Source organism: Canis lupus, chromosome 8, assembly GCF_011100685.1.
Source record: "Canis lupus familiaris isolate Mischka breed German Shepherd chromosome 8, alternate assembly UU_Cfam_GSD_1.0, whole genome shotgun sequence".
NCBI lineage: Eukaryota > Metazoa > Chordata > Mammalia > Carnivora > Canidae > Canis > Canis lupus.
This window is the reverse complement of record NC_049229.1, coordinates 73496402-73522344: the sequence shown is the minus strand read 5'-3', so window position 1 is coordinate 73522344 and position 25943 is coordinate 73496402. Positions and strand designations below refer to the sequence as shown.

General features: G+C 47.5%; 1 gene segment (V, D, J or C); it reads left to right on the top strand.

The window, feature by feature from the left end:
- LOC106557516 overlaps positions 1 to 25943 on the top strand; it is a 180912-nt gene that overhangs the window by 128702 nt on the left and 26267 nt on the right. Inside the window, 1 exon segment of the C gene segment in view lies at positions 7920 to 7931. Coding sequence covers positions 7920 to 7931 — 12 coding nt within the window.

Sequence of the window (25943 nt, the reverse complement as noted above, 5' to 3'; positions counted from 1 at the left end):
CACTCTACTGGGCACCAGGAACAGGGGACTATAACTGGGGTTCAAGATCTTTTAATGTGTCCTTTCCTCTATGGGGACCCACATGCAAATCACCTCTGGTGCTCCTACAAGAAGTCAGCATCACAGGCAGAGGCCAGAACCTGGGTCTCCATCCTGTAGACAGCCATGCAGATGCCGTGGTCCCTCCTCTGCCTGCTGGCAGCTCCCCTGGGTGAGGGCCTGGGAACTCCCAGATGGGCGGGGGCCTTCCTGTCGGATGGGACAGACTCACAATGACCCTCCTTGTCCCTAGGTGTCCTGTCTGAACTCACACTGCAGGAGTCAGGGCCAGGACTGGTGAAGCCCTCACAGACCCTCTCTCTCACCTGTGTTGTGTCCAGAGGCTCTGTCACCAGCAGTTACTACTGGAACTGGATCCGCCAGCGCCCTGGGAGGGGACTGGAATGGATGGGGTACTGGATAGGTAGCACAAGCTACAACCCGGCATTCCAGGGACGCATCTCCATCACTGCTGACACGGCCAAGAACCAGTTATCCCTGCAGCTGAGCTCCATGACCACCGAGGACACGGCCGTGTATTACTGTGCAAGAGACACAGTGAGGGGACCTCAGTGTGAGGCCAGACACAAACCTCTCTGCAGGGACACAGGAGGGGCTGGGCTGAAGGGACACTCAGATGACCAGATGGTGCTCAGGTCACCAGGGGGCACACAGGTCGCCAGAGGGCAGCCCAGATCAGAAAGGGGGCAATCAGGACAACAGGACCCTTTACCACAGAGAGAAGCCAGGAAGCAGGTGCAGAGCAGGAATTCAGGAGGGAGGACCTTCCTGTCACTATCTGGGCCTTTCCTTCTCTGATACTGTTTGCCAAACTCCCTCACTTTGGCACCTGGCTTCTTCTGTATTTCAGGCCCAGGATGACCTCAAGACCTTGGCATTCATGCCATTTTCACCATGTACAGGGAGTGCACCTTGAGGTCAATGCACCGCTGCCTCCCTCCCTGTACTCCTTTCTCTGACATGGTCCCTGATCAGACCCCTTTCATCTCATCAGAAATAGTAACTCAGGCATTACCTGATGGCCACTGTAGTCTCCATCCTATAACATTAGAGAATTGGGGTTGACATGATATATTTGTGATCTCTCCATGGCTACCTCTCTCTCTCACTGGTCTTCAGACAGCACACAGCCCTTCCTTCTTCTGTGTGTCGCAGAGTTTCTGAGCTCAAGACATCACTACGGGGCCATCCTCCCTAGTCTGCACACATTGGCTGGGCTGGCATCTTGCTCCGTCCTCCTTGGGTCCCCTTGTTTCTCACCCCATTCCACAAGGGTGATTTCTGAGCTCCCTGCAGCTGTTCTGTGGCAGAGTTTCGGGATTCTTGTCTCAAGGAATCAAAGAATGAATCTCGTGAACACAAAACTGTGAAATGAGGAGGAACTTTATTATGTGAAGGTGAGAACAGAAAGGAAAGCTAGGAAAGCTCTGTAGAGGAGCCCCCGGGTGGCTCAGTGGTTAAGGCTTCTGCTCAGACTGTGATCCTGGGGTCCTGGGATCGAGTCCCACATCAAGTGTTCCAGGGGAAGTCTGCATCTCCCTCTGCTTGTATCTCTGCCTCTCTCTCTGTGTCTCTCATGAATATTTTTAAATAAATTTATTTTTTATTAGTGTTCAATTTGCCAACATATAGAATAACACCCAGTGTTCATCCCATCAAGTGCCCCCTCAGTGCCCGTCACCTAGTCACCCCCACCCCCAGCCCACCTCCCTTTCTACCACCCCTAGTTCGTTTCCTAGAGTTAGGAGTCTCTCATGTTCTGTCTCCCTTTCTGATATTTCAACAAATATTTCAACTTGTTTTAATGAATAAACAAGTAAAATCTTGATAGAAAGAAAGAAGAAAGAAAGAAAAGAAAAGAAGAAAGAAAAGAAAAGAAATGAAAAGAAACGAAAAGAAAAGGAGAAGAGAGAGAGAAAAGTCTGTAAAGTGAGAGAGGTCCAGAAGGGGTTGCACTGAGGGCTTTTATGATCCTCTCTCATAGGAAACTGACCAGGGCTCTTGGTAAATCCCCTGTCCATGTCCCCATGCATTTGTGGGTATCAGGTCTTTATGTAGAGCAAAGAGGGTGGACTTGTAACTATTGTGGGAACACACAAGGTGTCCTTGTAAACACAATGTATCATTCTGTACATCTGGGATTTCTCTGCCTGGTTATGCAGCTTCCTGCATGATCCTGGTCAGTAGCCCCCTACCTGTCTCTCCCTCCCTAGCGTCACCTGTCCCCTACTTATCCTCCCCCCACCTAGAATGGTTCCCTAACTGCCCTTAGGGAATGGGACAATGATGCTCTGTTGCTTCCTGCTGAGATGGGGCTGCAGGTCGTGCAGCAGTTAGAATCTATCCAGGGATGGATCCAAGGGCCTGAGGAAGGGCTGGGGGGTTGCTGATTGACAGCCAGTGGTGCCTGCATTGATACGTGCAGGAGAATAAGCATAAGCGTGAGGTTCCAATTTGTAACTACATCTCTTAGATGACACCCCCATTACCAATTTGGTCAAACAAACCAGTGGATACCTGGATCCCATTAAATTGATAATGAATGTCCCATAGTGAAAGGAGAAAAAATGAGTGGGAAATATCAGAAAGGGAGACAGAACATGAGAGACTCCTAACTGGGAAATGAACTAGGGGTGGTAGAAAGGGAGATGGGTGGGGTTGGGGGTGACTGGGTGACGGGCACTGAGGGGGGCACTTGATGGGATGAGCACTGGGTGTTATGCTATATGTTGGCAAGTTGAACACCAATAAAAAATAAATTTACAAAAAAAATGAATGTCCCCTAGTAATTGGGACACCTTGCAGGAGTTATCTGTGACGTTACAGCTACATGTGTGAGGAAACTTCTCACACTGCAACTGGTGTAGCAATCCTACACTGTCAATAGGGGCTCAGTTTTGGAGAAGTCCCTCTCTGACGTCACTTAATTCTTGGTTGAGTGTGTTTAGAGGCCTGCACAGCAAGCCTCCTGTTTCCCTTATCTCGTGTTGCTCTCCTGACTTAAGTCCTGCAAGTGTCATCGTGAGCAGTTGTCTTTCTGTCACTGACTTATTTCACGCAGCATAATACCCTCCAGTTCTGTCCACATTGAAGCAAATGGTGGGTATTGATCCTCTCTGATGGCTGAGTCATATCCCATTGTATGTGTAAGCCATGTCTTCTTTATCCATCATCTGCCGAAGGACACTGAGGCTCCTCCCACGGTGTGGCTACTGTGGACATTGCTGCTGTGAACATGGGGCTGCAGGTGCCCCATCATTTCACTACATCAGTATCTTTGGGGTGAATCCCCAGGAGTGCACTTCCTGGGTCATGGGGTAGCTCTATCTCTATTTTTACCTTCTTGAGGATACTGCACACTGTTTTGCACAGTGGCTGCACCAGTTTGCATCTCCACCCACAGGGCCGAGGGGTCCCCTTTCTCCACATCCTCTCCAACATCTGTTGTTTCCTGTCTTGTTAATTTTCACCATTCTCACTGCTGTGAGGTGGAACCTCATCGTGTTTTTTTTTAATTTATTTTTTGTATATTTTGTATTGGAGTTCGATTTGCCATGTTTTCATTCATCATGGTTTTGATGTGTATTTCCCAGATGGCAAGTGATGCAGAGCATTTTTCATCTCCCTGTTTTTTTTCTATTCAGAAAAAAATTTTCACCCTTCATTATTCTTTTTTTAACGAACGGCCCCAGGGAGAGGGAACTAGGGGAAGCGTGAGGAGGGGAAGTGAGGCCCCAGCCCCACAACCCCTCCCCACCCATCCGTTTCCCCCTTACATATTTATAATCTATGTACAAGTCCCAGGGGTGGGGGGCAAGGGGAACTCCCTCAGCTAACTGAGGCTGCGGGCACCCTCTAGGAGCTATGGTGGTGAGGAGAGGCGATGCCAGAAAACCAGTGTCCATACTCCAGAGGGAAGTGTTTAGACCCAATGATCCCCCACAATCACCACAGAGGGAATGCCCAGGAGCCACTGGGAGGCCCCAGCAAAGGTCACCCTCCTGGGGTCTCCAGTGCTCCAGCACCAACCCCAGGTAGGTAAGCAGGAGGGCACCTAGGCCTCCCCTGCACCTGCTCCTGGGCCTCCCTGGGCCCCATTGGGCTCCCTGGGCCTCCTCTGGGCCTTACCCCAGGGTCTTCCCCAGCTGGGCCCGCGGCCTCCAGGGAAGGAGGATTGGGGGTGGCTCTGTGTCACTGTGGTACTACTGTACTGATGATTACTGTTTCAACCACAGCGTTTCAGCGCCCATCAAAATCCCCATCCTGGGGTCCAGGACATGGCCCTGCCCTGGGTGCAACAGGGACACCAACCCCTGGATTTGGAGTGGAGCCACCTCACCAAGGACGTGCTGGTCACCACAGCAGTGTGGCCCCGAACCCAAACCCCCTGGGGGTGGAAGACTCGGCCCTCTCGGCTTCAGGGACAGGGCCAGCCAGCCTCCCCCAACCGGGTCCTGTCTGCTGCCTGCTGCCTGCCGGACCCCCTGGAATCATGCAGGCCAGGGCCACCCCAAACCTCCCTCAGATCTCCAGTCTGGGTGGGCCCGGCATGCAGGCAGGCTGGACCCAAGACCTGGCTCTGCCCCTCCCTCCAGCCACTGCCCCAGGAGGTGGGGCTTCTATCCACCCCTGCAGGAGGGCATCCCCTCCTCCCTGGGGACACCAGGCAGGAGAGGGGCCCAGATCACTGCAGCTGCCGGGGGCCCTGAGGCAGAGGCAGGGGACCCCCCAGGGGTCCTTCCACTGCACTCACCTCTGGGGACTTTTTGACAAGGAACATTGCACTGTGCTACTACGGTAGCTACTACCACAGTGACAGAGGCAGCAGCAAAAACCCAGGCGGAGCCCCAGGGCCCCCAGGCCTGGCTCCCCAGGGTCAGAGCCAGGGCTCTTGGCCCTCAGAGCCACTGGCGGCCAGCTCGGCCCACAGGCTTGGGTCCAGGTATATGTCCACTCACATCCAGGGTCCCAAAGGGCCCGGCAAGCTGACAGGCACACACCTGGCATTCCACACTCATGGCCAGGAAGGAGTCCTGGAAGGACAGAGCCCAGGCCAGGACACCTCCAGTGGTCGAGCCCCCAGTGGGCAGGACCCTGGAGACCAGCAGGCAGGCTGACAGGAGGGGATGCTGCAGCCAGGTCCCTGAAGGTCGTATAGGAGCTCACTGACATTGGAGGGACAACAAGGTTCACGGGGCACAAAGCTCCTCCCAGCCCATGGATGTCCTGAGGGAAGGGGTTGCTCCTGGGCTGGCCAGGGGGCAACTAGGGGCCTCTCCCCAGGACAGGCACTATGCGTGCTCTGGATGTGCTGTGTCTTGCTGGTCAGTGGCAGGAGGCACCGTGGGCTAGGAATCCACCCCACTGAGTGGCCTCCAGGTACAGCCCCCGGGAGGAGCCCACCCTACCAGGCTTTGCGAGGGTGCCCAGAGCTGTGCTGCCCTCTGAGGCTGGGACCCTGGCACATCCTAGGCAGGCTCCACCTCCGCCCACACCCAGGCTTCTGTTCCCAGGGGCTGCATCCCCAGGAGGGAGCCCCCACTGGGTGAACCCTCATAGCCAGGTGGCTGCAGAATGGCCGGGATTCTAACTGGGGATGTGGCTCCACATTTCCTATGAGACTTAACAGAGGAAGCGGCCAAGCTCCAGCCCACCTCTTCCAGGAGGGCAACGGGGGTGGGCCAGGCACAGGGCAGTGGCACTGGGGACTCTTCCCTCCCACGGGGCCTGCCTGCAAGCCACCACCTTCCTCCCCCACCATCCACCCCCTCCAGTGACCCCTCAACCTGAGCCCAGGCCCAGCCCAGGTTCCCAGGTGCCCAGGGACTCTCCCTCCCCGGCCCCTGCCCTGGGGTCACAGGTCTGAGCTCCACCCCACAGCAAGCTGTGCACCCTGAGGTCCAGCCTGCCCACAGGCCCTGCAGGCCTGGCAGGCACAGACCAGGAGTTCTCAGACGATGTCCTGGGGGCTCCTCTCCCTGCCCAGCCTCCCCAGTGACTGCAGAGGGCAGGCTTCAGTCTCCAGCCCCAGCAAGGGACCTGCGTCCCTACCAGAACAGCCCCCACCCCCTCCAGGGCCCTTCTAGTCCTGCCTCTACCCACCCCATCCTGAGGAAGCTCCTCCTGCCAGCCCCCCTCCTGGTGCTGGGCCCCAGTTATTGTCAAAGGGTGTCACACAGTGTATATATATATGGATACCACAGTGATGCCTCCCATAGCAGCAACCAGGGACCAGGGCACCCTGGAGGACTGCCCTGACCCAAGCCAGCCGCCTCACCCCTGGGGCACAGGCCATTGGCCTCTAGCCTCTGGTCCTGAAGGGCTGGGCTCCACATACTGAGGGCCTCCCAGGTGGACTCTACATGATGGGCAGCGTCCAGTGTGTCCAGCAGGGCTGTGCTGCGGCCAGGGGAGGAGGAAACCACAGGCCACCATGGGCCTGGGTGCTCACAGAGCCCAAGCCCGGTGGCCACCCTGCCCCGTCGAGGACAGGCAGCACGGAGGCCTCAAGCTGGACTCCACAGCCAGGCAGCCAGGGCCCTGGGCAAGCCTGCCCATCTAAAAAGAAGGCTGGGAGCCCAGATCCCTGCACCTGCCCACAGGGCCTCTCCTGGGGGCTCTGGCCTCCTCACCATCCACCACAGATGAGCCACAGTGGGGGTCTGACCCCAGGGGGGACCCAGGGTCCCTCAATCAGGCCCCATCTCCTGCCCCCCCCCACGCTTCCTCCCAGGGGCACAGCTACCTCAGCTGGTTCCTCCAAGGCAGATGGATGGGACTGTGGCCTCCACCAGGTCAGAATATGGGCAGCTGTGAGCTGCACCCCCACCCCCAAGTTCTGGGGACAGGCCATACTGTCCAAGCCTCTGTCACTATGGGCACTGGAATGCCATCTCCAACAGCGACATGACCTGTGCTCAAAACCAGGAGCCCTCCCTGGGGCCCATGGTCCCCACACACTGTCCTCCCAATGGCACAGGTTAGTGAGCTCCAGAGAGCCCCTGTCCCCAGCGGCAGGCACGGTGGGGCAGACTGAGGGAGGCTGCCCTCTGAGAACTGGGGTCTAGTGCCATCACCCCAGGAAGGAAGGATGTAACCATGCCCTGGCCTGGTCCCTGCAGCCCTCATGCCCAGAACTGGGCCCTCTTCTCATGCCCGCCCTGCCTGGGCACCCAGGAGGCCCCCCTGCAACCTGGGCTCCAGCCTGGAACCTGACCTGGAGCTGAGCGGATGCCCCCAAGGGCTCCCCGTGCTCTGAATGCCAGCCTGTCTCCCAGGTCCCAGCTCCCTTCCCTGGGCACTTGTCCAGGGGAGGGCACATGCAGAGGGTGCTGCGGGGTGGGGGAGGGGCTGGGGGATCGCAGCTGAGGATGCCATGCCCTCACCCCCACCCCAAACCTGGGGGAATGGGCAGGAGGGACACTGTTGCAGTGGGACACCTGCACAGCAGTTGAGGAAAGACCCAGGGCCCCTCCCTGAGCCCTCTGTGCCTGCGCTTTGGGATCCCCTCCCCCACGGACACCCAGACTGGTCAGCAAGGCTGAGTAGCAGACCCCCTGGAAGAGAGGATGGACCAGACATGTCCAAGAGGCCCTGACCCAGGAGGGCAGGGGGCCCAGCCAGCAGACCCAGGCTCTGTCTGCAGCCACACTGCTCCATGCGGGATGGGCTGGGGGTGCTGACCTCCACCTCAGAGCCCACCCACCCACAGGACACTCACCTGGCAGCAGCCTACATGGGATACTCACACCCTGGGACTCAGGGCCTCTGGAGCTCAGGAGTGTCCAGCAAGGAGAAGCCCCCACCCCTCCACCAGACAGGCCAGGAGGTTTCAGACCTGGTCTGTGTCACGGTGGTATAGTAGCAGCTGGTACCACAGTGACACCATCCAGGCCAGAAACCCCTCCTCTAGGTTAGGGGCAGCCAGCAGAGGGCCTGGAGTCTGGTAGGCAGCGCCTGCCCTTTTGGCCAGCAGACACTCCCACACTCTTACCCTGGTCCTCGGGGGCTGCTGACAGCCTGCGGAGGTGTCCTGGTCCAGGAGAGGGGCAGCCCAGGGCAGCCAGGGAGGACCACAGCAGTACTCCTGTTCTGGGACAGATTTTGTAAAGGCCTGAGGCAGTGTGAGTTCTAGTAGTTGGGGCTCACAGTGCCTCAGACCAATCACAAAAACCTATCTCAGGCTCCACCACATGGGAGACTTTGTTCCAGCCCAGCCCCACCACCCAGGAGGATGTGGGCATGTCCCCAGCAGCCCTGGCTACTGTGGGCCCAGGAGGAACTAGCGCCCACTACCCATCCCCAAACTAGCGGTCAGCCTGGGGAGCCTGGCCTAGTGCAGAGTCCAGGGCTCCTGGGGTCACTGGACAGGCCCAGTGGCCCTCAGCGTCCCCATCTCATGACCAGGACCAGAGGCAGGCTGCTCAGTGTGGATCTGGGCCCTGTGCTCACCCCTCTCCTCTGCTCCGCTCCAGAGACCCTGGCCAGAACCCACAGTCAGGTCACTGCCACTCTGGGCCTGAAGGGAGGCCCATTCTCCCCTCCAGTGCTGGGGGTCACCACAGGCCTGCAGGCAGGAAGTAGATCAGCTCCAGGGCAGGGAAGGCCCTCCTGCCCCACCTTACTGCCCACCCTGCCCCTCCACGCGCCTCCCCTCCCTGCCCTCAGGCCTGGGACCTTTTAGTTTTCAGCAGGGATTTCTCTGCAATTACGTTTTTCTGGTCCATGTTGTGTTTCTTGACTCACTGGCTTGCCTGTTCACTCACTCGCCATCCCAGAGAGCCTGAGCCGGGCCCTGGGCTGTGCACACAGCTGCTGTGCAGACATTTGCACAGGTGTAACATGGGCTATGAAGGGGAGACACGGGGTGAGGCATAGAGGCTGGGGTTCCCCACCTGTCTGGAGGCAGCCAGGGCAACTTCCTGGAGGAGGAGACACTATAGCCACAGTGGGAGAAGCATCCAGGTCTTGGCGATGGGGGTGGAGGGGCTAGCAAGGATGCTCCCAGGGGACAGGGAGCCTCAGGTGGGGGAGTCTAAGTGGTCAGAGGCCCCAGGACTTCTGCACTGGAGCTCAGGAGCCCTCTGGAGCCGGAGACAGGGCTGGGCTGCAGTCCGGAACCAGGGTCCCACAGGGTGCCTCAGGGGGCAAGCCCTTGGGAGGTCAGGGCACAAACCAGCTCCTACTCCTGGCCCCAGGCACAGAGAACAAGCTGCTCTCCTCCAGGGCACTGAGGTCAGCACCGTCAGGCTTCCGTGGACACTCCCCCCCCACCAGGGAATCTTACTGACCTGTGGATTCAGGGGGCAGGTACAGTAGGCTGCAGAAGGGGACCCCAGGGAGAACCACACAGCTGCAAGGCCACACAAGGATGTGCTCCCTGCTGGGACACTGGGCTCCGCCAAGGGCTGGGCTCTAGGAAGGAGGCTGCACCACTGCCCACACCCCCAGAAGACCAGAGCCCCATGGGCTCCATCCCCAGCCCCACAACGACCCCCTGATCCCAGCGGGGACCCCACCCCATGGACACAGTCTGACCTCGCTGCCCCTGTCTGCCCCTGCCCGGCCATGCTCAAGCCCCGCAGCCCCAGGGTCACACATACAAGCACCCAGTGCTCACCGCGTCTCCTCCCAGCCCAGCCCTCTTGGGAAGGGTGCTGCCTCCCCTACTGGGTACCCCACATGGGCCCCCAGGACCCTCCACCCAGCTCCTGGGGCAGCACCCAGGATCCTGACCCACACCCTTCCCCAGAACCCAGCATGTTCATTCTGACTCTCCAGGAGAGACATGGGGCTCCCTGGACCATGTGCTGCAGCAGGCTGTGGGCTGACCAGCTTCACTCCCACAGGCCATCAACACTGTGTGGGGCAGCCATCCACAGGCCCAGCCAACCTCCATGTCCCCCTCCCCTTCCAGCACAGCCCAGACCCCTCTGCGTGGGGTGGCCACTGGACCCATCTCTCACCAGTGGGATATACTTGGGGGCATGGGCTTCCAGAGTGCAGTTAGCTGTTTTCTCTCTGCCTATCCTGAGATGTAAATGCACTGCCTGGAGAGGAGCAGCCCCTTTGCCCACCTGCAAAGTCCAACAGGTCAAAACTCCAGTTGGAACATGGATCAGCAGTGGTGTTTAGAGGTTCCTCCATTCTCACATGAGAGGAAGAAAGTCCCTGTGGTTATACTGGTGGAGGGGTCTCTATGAGGGCTGTCTTGATGCATCCCCTGGGAGGAGCTGCCTTGACACCTCCAGCACCTGGGCCACGCCATGCATCCCTCCACCAAGGGTCCCTCTGCCAACCCTTCAAGCCTGGTCCCGCTTGCTTGCCTGGCTGGCATCCTCTGCTAGTTGGAGCAGAGTGATAGAAGAGGATGTCCTGCCACCTCAGCGCAACCAGCAATCTGCTGGTATTGGGGGGCGGGGGTTCCTGGGGAGGCACCCTTGCAGGCCAGCCTGGTGGAGGGCTGTGCCAATGCCCACAGTACTCGCAGGCAGGGATCTAATAAATACGAATATAAGTAAGATGTCAGAACTAGAATTCAAAACAATGATTAAAATATACTAGCCTGGCTTAAAAAGCATTGAAGTCTCTAGGGAATCTCTTACTGGAGAAATAAAAGAACGTAAATCTAACCAGGTCAAAATCCAAAAGGCTATTACTGAAATGCAATTAAAAATGGAGGCTCTGATTGTTAGGGTAACAGGCAGAAGAGAGAGTCAGTGATATAGAAGACAAGGTGACGGAGAATAAAGAAGCTGAGAAAAAGAAAAACAAATACAGAATTGCGAAGGGAAGATTTCACAGATAAGCGATACCAAAAAGTGAAACAGTATTAGAATAATTGGGGTCCCAGAGAAAGAAGAAAGAGAGCAAGAAAGACAGAAGGTATATTTGAACAAATTATAGCTGAGAACTTCCCTAATCTGGGGAAGGAAGCATATGTGCAAGTCCAGAGGACACAGAGAAACCCCCTCAAATTCAATAAATATAGATCAACACCCCAACATGTAAAGTGAAGCTTAAAAATCTCAGAGACAAAGAGAATATCTTGAAAGCAGCTTGAGACAAGAGACTTAACCTACAGGGGTAGGAATGTTCAACTGGCCTGAGACCTCTCCACAGAGACCTGGGAGGTCAGACAGGGTGGATGACATACTCAGGGTAGTAAATGAGAAGACCATGCAGCCCAGAATATGTTATCCAGCAAGGCTGTCATTCAGAATAGAAGGAGAGATAAAGATCTTCCAGGACAGACAGAAACTGAGAGAGGACGTGACCACCAAACCGGCTCTGCACAAAATATTAAGGGGGATCCTATAAGTGAAGAGAAAGGTCAATAGTAACATAGACCAGAAAGAAACAGAGACATTGTGCAGAAACAGGGACTGTAGAGGTCCTACTATGGCACTAAATTCATATCTTTCAATAGTTACTCTGAACCTGAAAGGGCTAAGTGCTCCAGTCAAAATACACAAGGTATCAGACTGGACAAAAAAAGCAAGTCCTACCTGTATGCTGTCCACAGGAGACTCATTTTAAATGTAAAGACACCTTCAGACTGAATATGAGGGGGGGAGAACCATTTACCACGTGAATAAGCCTTGAAAGTAAGCCAGGGTAGCAAACCTCATAAGAGATAAATTACATTTTAAACTTAGGACTATAGTAAGAGATGAAGAGAGATAGAATAACATAGAAAAAGATATATCCAAGAATAGGGACTTGAGAACAATACATTATATAACTAATTAAAAAGTAAATTAAAGAAACACATTGAAAATAATACAATAACAGCAGTGAACATCAACACATCACTCTCAGCAATGGACAAATCCTCTAAGCAGAAGGTCAACAAGTAAACAAGGCCTTTGAATGACACTGGGCCAGATGGACTTGATAGACACATACGGAACATCTCATCCAAAAGGAAAACACACCTTCTTCATGATGGCACAAGGGAGTTCCTCCAGAATAGACAACATGCTGGGTCACAAATCAGGTCTCAACCAGAACAATAAGATTGGGATGATTCTCTGCACATTTTCAGACCACAGTACTTTGAAACTTGAACTCAATCACAAGAGGAATGTTGCAAAAAACTTAAATACATGAAGGTTAAAAAGCATCCTGCAAAAGAATGAATGAGTAAACCAGGAAATTAGAGAAGAATTTTTTTAAATTCCATGGAAGCAAATGAAAATGAAAACAAAACCATTCAAAACCATTGGGATAGAGCAAAGACATTTCTTTTTTTTAGCAAAGACATTTCTAGCAGGGAAGAACATAGCGATACAAGCCTATCTCAACAAATTAGTAAGATAAGAAGCTTATTCACAGCAAAGGAAACAGTCAACAAAACTCAAAGACAACCTACAGAATGGGAGAGATATTAGTAAATTACCTATCACATAAAGGACTAGTGTCCAAGATCTATAAAGAACTTATTAAATTCAACAGCAAAGAAACAAACAACCCAATCATGAATTGGGCAGAAGATATTAACAGAAAAATCAACAAAGAAGATATAGACATGGCCAACAAGCATATGAGAAAATACTCCACATCACCTGCCATCAGGGAAATACAAGTCAAAACCACAATGAGCTACCACCTCACCCCAGTGAGAACGGTGAAAATTAACAAGGCAGGAAGCCACAAATGTTGGAGAGGATGTGGAGCAAGGGGAACCCTCTTGCACTGTTGGTGGGAATGTGAACTGGTGCAGCCACTCTGGAAAACTGTGTGGAGGTTCCTCAAAGAGTTAAAAAAGATTTTCCCTACGACCCAGCAATTGCACTCCTGGGGATTTACCCAAAAGATACAGATGCAGTGAAATGCCAGGACACCTGCACCCTGATGTTTCTAGCAGCAATGTCCACGATAGCCACACTGTGGAAGGAGCCTCGGTGTCCATCGAAAGATGAATGGATAAAGAAGATGTGGTTTATGTATACAATGTAATATTCCTCAGCCATTAGAAAAGAAAATACCCACCATTTGCTTTGACGTGGATGGAACTGGAGGGTATTACGCTGAGTGAAATAAGTCAATCAGAGAAGGACAAACATTATATGGTCTCATTCATTTGGGAAATATAAAAAATAGTGAAAGGGATTATAGGGGAAAAGAGAGAAAATGAGTGGGAAATATCAGTTAGGGAGACAGAACATGAGAGACTCCTAACTCTGGGAAACGAACAAGATGCAGTGGAAGGGGAGGTGGGTGGGGGGTGGGGGCGACTGGATGATGGGCACTGAGGGGGGCACTTGATGAGATGAACACTGGGTGTTATGCTCTATGTTGGCAAATTGAACTCCAATAAAAAATAAATTTAGGGATCCCTGGGTGGCGCAGCGGTTTGGTGCCTGCCTTTGGCCTGGGACACGATCCTGGAGACCCGGGATTGAATCCCACATCGGGCTCCCGGTGCATGGAGCCTGCTTCTCCCTCTGCCTATGTCTCTGCCTCTCTCTCTCTCTGTGACTATCATAAATAAATAAAAATTTAAAATAAATAAATAAATTTTAAAAAATAAAGAAAAATGAATGCTGAAAAAAAAAAGCCAATTCAGAAGCACAATTATAAAGCTACTGGTGACTCTGAAAAAAAAAGGCATAAAGGAATCAAGAGATTTCATGACTGTAGAATTTAGATCTAATCAGGCTGAAATTAAAAATCAATTAAATGAAATGCAATACAAACTGGAGGTCCTAATGACGAGGGTTAATGAGGCAGAATAGAAGAACGAGTGAGTGACATAGAAAACAAGTTGATGGGAAGGAAGGAAGCTTAGAAAAAAAGACAAAAAATTAAAATATCATGAGAAAATGTTAAGGGAAATAAATGACAGCCTCAGAAGGAAAATTCTACATTTAATTGGGGTTCCAGAAGGCACAGAAAGGGTCAGAGGACCAGAAAGTATATTTGAACAAATCATAGCTGAGAACTTCCTTAACTTAAGGAGGGAAACAGGCATTCAGATGCAGGAGATAGAGAGATCCCCCCTAAAATCAATAAAAACCGCTCAACACCTCGACATTTAATAGTGAAATTTGCAAATTCCAAAGATAAAGAGAAGATCCTTAAGGCATCAAGAGACAAGAGATCCCTAAGCTAATGGGGAGAAGTACTAGGTTAACAGACCTCTCCACAGAGACCTGGCAGGTTAGAAAGAGCTGGCAGGATATAGTCAGGGTCCTAAATGAGAAGAACATGCAACCAAGAATACTCTATCCAGCAAAGCTTTCGTTCAGAATAGAGGAGAGATAAAGAACTTCCAAGATAGGCAGAAACTGAAAGAATATGTGACCACCACACCAGCTCTGCAAGAAATATTAAAGGGGACTCTGTAAAAGAAAGAGGAAGTCCAAGGAAACACTCCACAAAAACAGGGACTGAATAGGTCCCATGACACTAAATTCATATCTTTCAATAGTAAATGTTGGGTATTTGTCATTTCTAATGGTCATTTCTGATTCCACACAAACCTTAAGTTGATTTGTTCCAACCCTATGGAGAAAGTCCATGGTATTTTCATAGGGATTGCATTAAACGTGTAAATTGCCCTGGGTAGCATTGACATTTTTCACAATATTAATTCTTCCACTCCATGAGCATGGAATATTTTCCCATCTCTTTGTGTCTTCCTCAATTTCTTTCAGAAATGTTCTATAGTTTTTAGGGTATAGATCCTTTACCTCTTTGGTTAGGTTTATTCCTAGGTATCTTATGCTTTTGGGTGCAATTGTAAATGGGATTGACTCCTTAATTTCTCCTTCATCAGTCTCATTGTTAGTGTATAGAAATGCCACTGACGAATGTGAACTGGTGCAGCCACTCTGGAAAACTGTGTGGAGGTTCCTCAAAGAGTTAAAAATAGACCTGCCCTATGACCCAGCAATTGCACTGCTGAGGATTTACCCCAAAGATGCAGAGGCAATGAAACGCTGGGACACCTGCACCCCGATGTTTATAGCAGCAATGTCCACAATAGCCAAATTGTGGAAGGAGCCTCGGTGTCTATCGAAAGATGAATGGATAAAGAAGATGTGGTTTATGTATACAATGGAATATTACTCAGCCATTAGAAACGACAAATACCCACCATTTGCCTCAATGTGGATGGAAATGGAGGGTATTATGCTGAGAGAAGTAAGTCAATCGGATAAGGACAAACATTATATGTTCTCATTCATTTGGGGAATATAAATAATAGTGAAAGGGAATATAAGGGAAGGGAGAAGAAATGTGTGGGAAATATCAGAAAGGGAGACAGAACGTAAAGACTGCTAACTCTGGGAAACGAACGAGGGGTGGTGGAAGGGGAGGAGGGCGGGGGGTGGGGGTGACTGGTTGGTGGGCACTGAGATGGGCACTTGACGGGATGAGCACCAGGTGTTATTCTGTATGTTGACAAATTGAACACCAATAAAAAATAAATTTATTAAAAAATAAAAATAAAAAAATAAATGCCACTGACTTCTGGGCATTGATTTTTTTCCTGCCACCCTGCCGAATTGCTGTGTGAGTTCCAGCAATCTTGGGGTGGGGTCTTTTGGGTTTTCTATGTAGAGTATCATGTCATCTGCGAAGAAGGAGGGTTTAACTTCTTCTTTGCCAATTTGCATTGCCTTTTAGTTCTTTTTGTGGTCTGATTGCTGAGGCTAGGACTTCTAGTACTATGTTGAATAGCAGTAGTGAGAGAGGACATCCCTGTCTTGTTCCTGATCTTAGGGGAAAGGCTTGCAGAGCTTCCCCATTGAGAATTATATTTTGGCTGGCTTTTCATAATGGCTTTTAAGATGCTGAGAAATGTTCCCTCTATCCCTACACTCTGAAGAGTTTTGATCAGGAATGGATGCTGTATTTTGTCAAATGCTTTCTCTGCATCTATTGAGAAGATCCTATGGTTCTTGTCCTTTCTTTTTTTTAATGTTCTATATCACACTGACTGACTTGCAGATGTTGAACCAGCCTTGCATCCTGGGGATAAATCCCACTTGGTCATAGTGAATAATCTTCTTCATGTATTGTTAGATCCTATTGGCTAGTATCTTGAGAATTTTTGCATCTGTGTTCATCAGGGAAATTGATCTGTAATTCTCCTTTTTGGTGCGGTTTGGGATCAAGGTAATGCTGGCCTTATAAAATACGTTTGGAAGTTTTTCTTCCATTTCTATAGTTTGAAACAGCTTCAGTAAAATATGTTTTTTCTTCTTAAGCATTTAGTAGAATTCCCCTGGGAAGCCATCTGGCCCTGGATTCTTGTTTGTTAAGAGATTTTTGACGACTGCTTCAGTTTCCTTTCTGGTTATGGGTCTCTTCAGCTTTCTATTTCTTTCTGTTTCACTTTTGTTAGTTTATATGTTTCTAGAAATTCATCCATTTCTTCCAGATTGCCTAATTGGTTGGTACATCTTTGCTCATATGTTCTTAAAATTGTTTGTATTTCCTGGTGTTGGTTATAATATCTATTCTTTCATTCATGATTTTATTAATTTGGGTCCTTTTTTTCTTCTTGATAAATCTGACCAAGGGTTTATTGACATTATTAATTCTTTCAAAGAATCAGCTCCTAGTTTCCTTGATCCTTTGTGCCCTTCTTTTGGTTTCTGTATACTTGATTTCTGTTATAACTTTTATTATTTCTCTTCTCCTGCTTGGCTCAGACTTTAATTGCTGTTCTTTCTCCAGCTTCCTTAGGTGGAGAGTTAGCTTGGATATTTGAGATTTTTCTAATTTGTTGAGAGAGGCTCGTATTACAATGTACTTCCTTGTTAGGAATTCCTTTGCTGTATCCCAATGGTTTTGAACAATAGTGTTTTTGTTTTCATTCATTTCCATGATTTTTTTAATTCTTTAATTTCCAGGATGACCAATTTATTTTTTAGTACGATGTTCTTTATCCTCCATGTATTTATGCACTTCCAAATTTCCTCTTGCAATTGAGTTTAAGTTTCAAAGCACTGTAGTCAAAATATACAGAGAATAATCCCAATCTTTTGGTATCAGTTGAGACCTGATTTGTGACCCAGTATGTGATCTGTTATGGAGAATGTTCCACGTGCCCTCAAGAATAATCTATATTCTGTTACTTTAGGATAAAATGCTCTGAATATATCTATGAGGTCCATCTGGCCCAGTGTGTCATTCAAAGCTCTTGTTTCTTTGTTGTTCTTCTGTTTAGATTATGTGCCTACAGCTGAGAGTGGGGTGTTAAAGTCTCCTACTATTATCGTATTATTATCAATGTGTTTCTTGACTTTGGTTATTAATTGGTTGGTATAATTGACTGCTGCCAAATCAGGAGCATAAATATTTATAATGGTTAGATATTCTTGTTGGATAAATCTTTTTATTATGATATAGTGTTCCTTTTCATCTCTTATTATAGTCTTTCATTGAAAGTCGAATTTGTTTGATATAAGGATGGCTACTCCAGCTTTTCTTTGAGGTCCATTGGCTTGATAAATGGTTTTTCACTCCCTCACTTTCAGTCTGGATAGGTCTTTGAGTCTAAAATGAGTTTCCTGTAGACAGTATGTAGGTAGGTCTCTCTCTCTCTCTCTCTCTCTCTCTCTCTCTCTCTCCAATTTGATACCCTGAGACTTTCAATTGGAGCATTTAGTCCATTTACATTAAAAGTAACTATGGAAAAACAAGTAACTATGGAAAGGGACACCTGGGTGGCTCAGTGGTTGGATGTCTGCCTTTGGCTCAGTGCATGGCCCCAGGGTCCTGGGATCAAGTCCCACATTGGGCTCCTCATAGGAAGCCTGCTTCTCCCACTGCCTGTGTCTCTGTCTCTCTCTCTGTCTGCCTCTCTCTCAAATAAATAAAGTCTTTTTTAAAAAGTAACTATGAGGGATCCCTGGGTGGCGCAGTGGTTTGGCGCGGGCCTTTGACCCAGGGCGCGATCCTGGAGACCCGGGATCGAATCCCACATCGGGCTCCCGGTGCATGGAGCCTGCTTCTCCCTCTGCCTGTGTCTCTGCCTCTCTCTCTCTCTCTGTGACTATCATAAATAATAAAAATTAAAAAAAAAAAAGTAACTATGAGAAAATATGAATTTACTGCCATAGTAGGACCTCTACAGTCCCTGTTTCTGAAGAATGTCTCTGTTTCTTTCTGGTCTATATTACTATTGGCCTCTCTCTTCACTTGCAGAGTCCCCCTTAATATTTCATGCAGAGCTGGTTTGGTGGTCACGTCCTCTCTCAGATTCTGTCCGTCCTGGAAGCTATCTCTCCTTCTATTCTGAATGAGAACCTTGCTGGATAACATATTCTTTTTTTTTTTTTTGATAACATATTCTTGATTGTGTGGTTTTCTCATTTAGCACCCTGAATGTGTCATGCCAGCTTGTCTGACCTGCCAGGTCTCTGGGGAGAGGGCTAATGCCACGTGTACATTCCTACCCCTGTGGGTTAAGAACTTCTTGTCTCGAGCCACCCTCAGGATTTTCTCTTTATCTCTGAAATTTGCAAGATTCACTATTATATGTCAAGATGTTGACCTATTTTTATTAAATTTAAGGGGATTCTCTGTGCCTCCTGCACTTGAATGCCTATTTCCTTCCCCAGATTTGGGAAATTCTCAGTTATAATTTGTTCAAATAAACCTTCCCCCCCTTTTCTCTCCTGGAACCCTATTATTGAGATATTATTTTGCTGTATGGTATTGATGACTTCTCAAAGTCTCCTCTCATGATGCAGTAGTTTTTTTCTCTTTTTTCTCAGCTCCCTTATTCTCCATTATTGTCTCTTTTTAAGATTTTGTTTATTTATTCATGAGGGACACAGAGAGAGAGGCAGAGACACAGGCAGAGACCTAAGCAGGCTCCATTCAGGGAGCCTGATGTGGGACTTCATTCCAGGACCCTGGGATCATGCCATGAGCCAAAGGCAGACACTCAATCGCTGAGCCATCCAGACGTCCCTTATTTTCTTTTATATCACTGACTCTCCGGCCTTCTTCATCCTAGCAGTTAGAGCCTCCCTTTTTAAAAAAGATTTTATTTATTTATTTATTTATTTATTCATAAGAGAGAGAGAGGGAGGGAGAAGCAGACTCCCTGCAGGGAGCCCAATGTGGGACTCAATCTCAGGACCCTGGGATCATGACCTGAGCCGAAGGCAGACGCCCAACCTCTGAGCCACCCAGGTGTCTCTAAAGCCTCCATTTTTCACTGAAGCTCAGTAACAGCATTTTCAATTTTGGCCTGATTAGATTTTAGTTCTTTTATTTCTACAATAAAGGATTCTCTAGTATTTTGTATTTTTTTTTCAAACCCACCTAGTATCTTGATAATCATTGTTTTGAGTTCCAGTTGTGACTTCTTTTTTATATGCATATTGATTAAATCCCTGGCTAAGGGTACTACTTCCTGTTCTTTCTTTTAGGGTGAGTTTCCATATTTCATCCTTATGTCCAGAAAAGAATAAATGAAAGACTGAGAAAAGACAAAAAATAACAACAGCACCAGAAAAATAAAAAGAAAGCAAACCAGAAGAAAATGGAAACAGAACAAAGTAAGAAAAAAAATCAAACAAGAAGTAAAGTGGAATACAGCAATACCCTAGTCCTTGGTGTATTTTTGTCTGCTTCGTAAAAATAACTAGACCCCAAAATAGGAAGGAAAGGAAAAGTTATACATGTACAAAAATAAAATAAAATACGATGAAAGAAAACCATAATTGAGAGGCAAAATGGTGGAAAGGAGGAGTTCTCGTTTCATATGGTCCCCTGAATTTAGCTAGGTACTATCAAATAACACCTATGGATTCAAACTAAAATGTAAGAAAAGAATGGCTGGAATTCTACAAATAGAAAATCAACCACTTTTTATAAGATAGGAATGCAGAGAAGAGAAATGGAAGGGATACAACAGAAGATAAATGGTGGGGGGAGACAGTCTACCTAAGCTGGTTACCAGAAAGTGATATAGCCCTGGAGCTCAAAATCATAACCTTTAGAAGTCTGCTCCATGAGAGATATCCCTGCTGAAAGGTGCTCAGTGGTGAAGTGGCACAGAATCCCAGATAGAACAGTGGGGTTGCAAGATCCCTGGAGTCACAGAAAGAACAGGGATACCTGAACTGGAAGAATTCCCAAGCTTTGGAGTGGGGAAACTGGTTTAGGTCTGCCCCCCCATCTGGGGAATAGGCTTTCAGATCAATTGGCCATAAACCCACAAATGGTGCCCCGACAGGGTGAGTACTCTCTGTGTTGTGTCCCTGAAAAGGACTGGGACACAGCAACCCCATGCCTGCCTCTGGGAGAGGGAGAGCAGATGAGTGCTCTCCCTGCCAGAGCCCTGAAAAGTGCACAAATCAGGATCCCCCACAACCTCACCCAGAAGGATCTGAGTGGGCAGGACCCATAGGAGTCTGCAAAGTTTGGCACACACCATGATCTTTCAGCTCTGGGGATAGAGTTTGGGGTACAGTCTTTTTCATTTTCACCCTCTAAAGATGTGCATAGAGCCTTCAGGGAACAAAAGCCACAGAGCAAACAGCTCACACTTTGCCCAGCCCCCTGGCAAGCAGTGGTGCCCCTCCCCCCAGGCACAGATACCTGAGAATCAGCACAGCAGACTCCTTGCCCAGAAGACTAGCTGGAAGAACAGGTGAATAGCAAGTTTACGACCAAACAGAATTGCAACCCTCCAGCCTCCAGTTTTTTCTTGTTTCTTTTTCAGCTTAAAAATTTCCCATTTTTTTCCTTTTTCTAGTTTCATCTAGTTTCTTATTTTATCAACTCTTTGTTTTTTTTTTCAACTCTTTGTTTTTAAGTCTCTTTTAAACTTTGATTTTTTCCATTTACATTTTATAAATATATTCTCTTCATTTTTTACTTCCTTTCCTATTCAATTTATTTTGTATATATATTCTTTGATTACTTTATAATTTGGGGATTTAGCGTCTTCTAACAAACCAGACCAAATTACAACCCAGGACAAGGTGTATCACCCTGTTTTGTTCACGCTGTGAGATTATATTATTTCTCCCACCCCCCTCTTTTTTTCTTTTGTTTTGTTTAGTTTTTCATTGTCCTTGTCTTTTTTGTTTTTTTTTTTTTCTGATTTCTGACATCTTTGCATTTGCGTAATGTGTATTTCACTTGGGTCGTGGTTGATATTTTTGATAGTGCTCACTTGTCCATCCATCCTTCTCAGGAAAAAATAACTAGAAGGAGAAATTCAAAACAAAAGAAAGAACCAGAGGTAATACTCTCTGCCACAGAACAAATCAATATGGCTTTAAGTAAATGTCAAAGATGTAATTCAGAATAACAGTTATAAAGTTACTAGCTGAGTCTCAAAAAAAGCATAAAAGATACTAGAGAATCTCTTAGTGCAGAAATGATGAGAACTGAGTGCATTATTAAACTGACAAACCGGGGATCCCTGGGTGGCTCAGTGGTTTAGCGCCTGCCTTTGGCCCAGGGCGTGATCCTGGAGTCCCGGGATCGAGTCCCACATCAGGCTCCCGGCATGGAGCCTGCTTCTTCCTCCTCCTGTGTCTCTGCCCCTCTCTTTCTCTCTCTCTCTCTCTCTATCATAAATAAATAAATCTTAAAAAGAAAACTTTAAAAAAAAAATAAAATAAAATAAACTGACAAACCATTGAAAACTACAATGGAAAATAATGCTATACTATATGTTGGCAAACTGAATTTAAATTAAAAAAGAAATGAGGGGGATCCCTGGGTGGCTCAGTGGTTTGGCGCCTGCCTTTGGCCCAGGGCGTGATCCTGGGGTCACGGGATCGAGTCCCTCATCGGGCTCCTGGCGTGGAGCCTGCTTCTCCCTCTGCCTGTGTCTCTGCCTCTCTTTCTCTCTCTCTGTGTCTATCATAAATAAATAAATAAATAAATCTTTAAAAAAAAAAAAGAAATGAGGGGATCCCTGAGTGGCTCAGTAGTTTGGCACCTGCCTTCAGCTCAGGGTGTGATCCTAGAGTCCCAGGATTGAGTCCCACATCAGGCTTCCTGGATGGAGCCTGCTTCTCCCTCTGCCTGTATCTCTGCCTGTGTCTCTGTCTCTGTCTCTGTCTCACTCTCTCTCTCTCGTGCATCATGAATAAATAAATAAAATCTTTAAAAATAATAATAATAAAATCATATAAAAAAGAAACGAGATAGAATCAGGTTAAAAAGAAAAAATGCTCTAACTGCAATGCAGTCTAAATTTGATGCTCTAACAGCTAGGGTAAGTGAGGCAAAAGGGACAGTAAGTGACTTAGAAGACAAATTGATAGAAAGGAAGCTGAGAAAAAGAGAGAAACACAACTAAGGACCACAAAGGAAAGCTTTGAGAAATCAATGATGTCATAAAATGAAGCAAATCAGAATTATTGGAGTGCCTGAAGGCAAGAAAGAGAAAGAGAGCAAGAAAGAGTATTTGAGCAAATCATGGGGGAGAACTTCCTTCATCTGGGGAAGGAAACAAAGAAAGAAACATTCACAACTAAGAGGTATAGAGGACCCTTCCCAATATCAATAAAATAGCCCATTACCCCAACATATATTAGTGAAATATATATAATTTCAACCAGGAAAGGAGAGAATTTTATTAGTTTTTAAAATATTATTTTTATTGGAGTTAAGTTTGCCAACATATAACATATGACCCAGTGCTCATCCCATCAAGTGCCCCCCTCAGTGCCTGTCACCCAATCATCCCAAACCACCGCCCACTTCCTCTTCCACCACCCCTTGCTCCGTTCCCAGAGTTAGAAGTCTCTCACAATCTGTCACCTTCAGTGATATTTCCCACATATTTTCTCTCCTTTCTCCTTTCACTATTTTTTATATACCCCAAATGAAAGAGACCATATACTGTTTGTCCTTCTCTGATTGACTTATTTCACTCAGCATAATACCCTCCAGTTCCATCCACATAGAAGCAAATGCTGGATATTTGTCGTATATGGCTAATGGCTAATGTAATGGCTGAGTAATGGCTAACGGCTGAGTAATATTCCATTGTATACATAGACCACATCTTCTTTATCCATTCATCTTTCTTTTTTTTTTTAAAGATTTTATTTATTTATTCTTGATAGTCACACAGAGAGAGAGAGAGGCAGAGACACAGGCAGAGGGAGAAGCAGGCTCCATGCAGGGAGCCCGACGTGGGATTCGATCCCGGGTCTCCAGGATCGCGCCCTGGGCCAAAGGCAGGCGCCAAACCGCTGCGCCACCCAGGGATCCCTCCATTCATCTTTCGATGGACAACGAGGTTCCTTCCACAGTTTGGCTATTGTGGACATTGCTGCTAGAAACATCGGGGCGCAGGGGTCCCGGAGTTTCACTGCAACTGTATCTTTGGGGTAAATCCCTAGCAGTGCAATTGCTGGGTCTTAGGGCAGGTCTACTTTTAACGCTTTGAGGAACCTGCACACAGTTTTCCAGAGTGGCTGCACCAGTTCACATTCCCACCAACAGTGTAAGAGGGTTCCCTTTTCTCCGCATCCTCTCCAACATGTGTTGTTTCCTGTCTTGTTAATTTTCCCCATTCTCACTGGGGTGAGGTGGGATCTCATTGTGGTTTTTTTTTTTTAATTTTTTTTTAATTTATTTTTTTATTGGTGTTCAATTTACTAACATACAGAATAACACCCAGTGCCCGTCACCCATTCACTCCCACCCCCCGCCCTCCTCCCCTTCTACCACCCCTAGTTCGTTTCCCAGAGTTAGCAGTCTTTATGTTCTGTCTCCCTTTCTGGTTGTGGTTTTGATTTGTATTTTCCTGATGCCAGGTGATGCAGAGCATTTTCTCATGTGCGTATTGGCGATGTCTATGTCTTCCTCTGTGAGATTTCTCTTCATGTCTTTTGCCCATTTCATGATTGGATTGTTTGTTTCTTTGCTGTTGACTTTAAGAAGTTCTTTATAGATCTTGGAAATTAGCCCTTTATCTGACACGTCATTTGCAAATATCTTCTCCCATTCTGTAGGTTGTCTTTTAGTTTTGTTGACTGTATCCTTTGCTGTGCAAAAGCTTCTTATCTTGATGAAGTCCCAATAGTTCATTTTCGCTTTTGTTTCTCTTGCCTTCATAGCTGTATCTTGCAAGAAGTTGCTGTGGCCAAGTTCCAAAAGGGTGTTGCCTGTCTTCTCCTTTAGGATTTTGATGGAATCTTGTCTCACATTGAGATATTTCATCCATTTTGAGTTTATCTTTGTGTATGGTGAAAGAGAGTGGTCTAGTTTCATTCTTCTGCATGTGGATTCCAATTTTCCCAGCACCATTTATTGAAGAGACTGTCTTTCTTCCAATTGATAGTCTTTCCTCCTTTGTCGAATATTAGTTGACCATATAGTTGAGGGTCCACTTCTGGATTCTCTATTCTATTCCGTTGGTCTATGTGTCTGTTTTTGTGCCAGTAGCACACTGTCTTGATGACCACAGCTTTGTAGTACAACCTAAAATCTGGCATTGTGATGCTCCCAGCTATGGTTTTCTTTTTTAAAATCCCCCGGGCCATTCGGCGTCTTTTCTGATTTCACACAAATCTTAAAATAATTTGTTCCAACTCTCTGAAGAAAGTCCATGGTATTTTGATAGAGATTGCATTAAATGTGTAAATTGCCCTGGGTAATACTGACATTTTCATAATATTAATTCTGCCAATCCAAGTGTATGGAATATTTTTCCATCTCTTTGTGTCTTCCTCAATTTCTTTCAGAAGTGTTCTATAGTTTTTAAGTTATAGATCCTTTATCTCTTTGGTTAAGTTTATTCCGAGGTATCTTATGCTTTTGGGTGCAATTGTAAATGGGATTGACTCCTTAATTTCTCTTTCTTCAGTCTCATTGTTAGTGTATAGAAATGCCACTGACTTCTGGGCATTGATTTCGTATCCTGCCACGCTACCAAATTGCTGTATGAGTTCTAGCAATCTTGGGGTGGAGGCTTTTGGGTTTTTTATGTAGAGTATCATGTCATTGGGGAAGAGGGAGAGTTTAACTTCTTCTTTGCCAATTTGAATGGCTTTAATGTCTTTTTGTTGTCTGATTGCTGAGGTTAGGACTTCCAGTACTATGTTGAATAGCAGTGGTGAGAGTGGACATCCCTGTCTTGTTACTGATCTTTGGGGAAAGGCTCCCAGTGCTTCCCCATTGAGAATGATATTTGCTGTGGGCTTTTCATAGATGGTTTTTAAGATGCTGAGGAATGTTCCCTGTATCCCTACACTCTGAAGAGTTTTTATCAGGAACGAATGCTGTTTTTTGTCAAATGCTTTCTCTGGATCTATGGAGAGGATCATATGGTTCTTGTTTTTTCTCTTGATATGATCAATCATACTGATTGCTTTACAAGTGTTGAACCAGCCTTGCATCTTGGGGATAAATCCCATTTGGTCATAGTGAATAATCCTCTTAATGTATTGTTGGATCCTACTGGCTAGTATCTTTTTTTTTAATTTTTATTTATTTATGATAGTCACAGAGAGAGAGAGAGAGGCAGAGACACAGGCAGAGGGAGAAGCAGGCTCCATGCACCGGGAGCCCGACGTGGGACTCGATCCCAGGTCTCCAGGATCGCGCCCTGAGCCAAAGGCAGGCGCTAAACCGCTGCGCCACCCAGGGATCCCTACTGGCTAGTATCTTTTTGAGAATTTTTGCATGTGTTCATCAGGGATGTTGGTCTATGATTCTCCTTTTTGGTGGCATCTTTGTCTGGTTTTGGAATTAAGGTGATGCCGGCCTCATAGAACGATTTTGGAAGTATTCCATCCCTTTCTAACTTTCAGAACAGCTTTCATAGAATACGTATGATGTCTTCTTTAAACAATTGATAGAATTCCCCTGGGAAGAAACAAACAAGGGGTGGTAGAAAGCGAGGTGGGCGGGGGGTGGGGATGACTGGGTGGCAG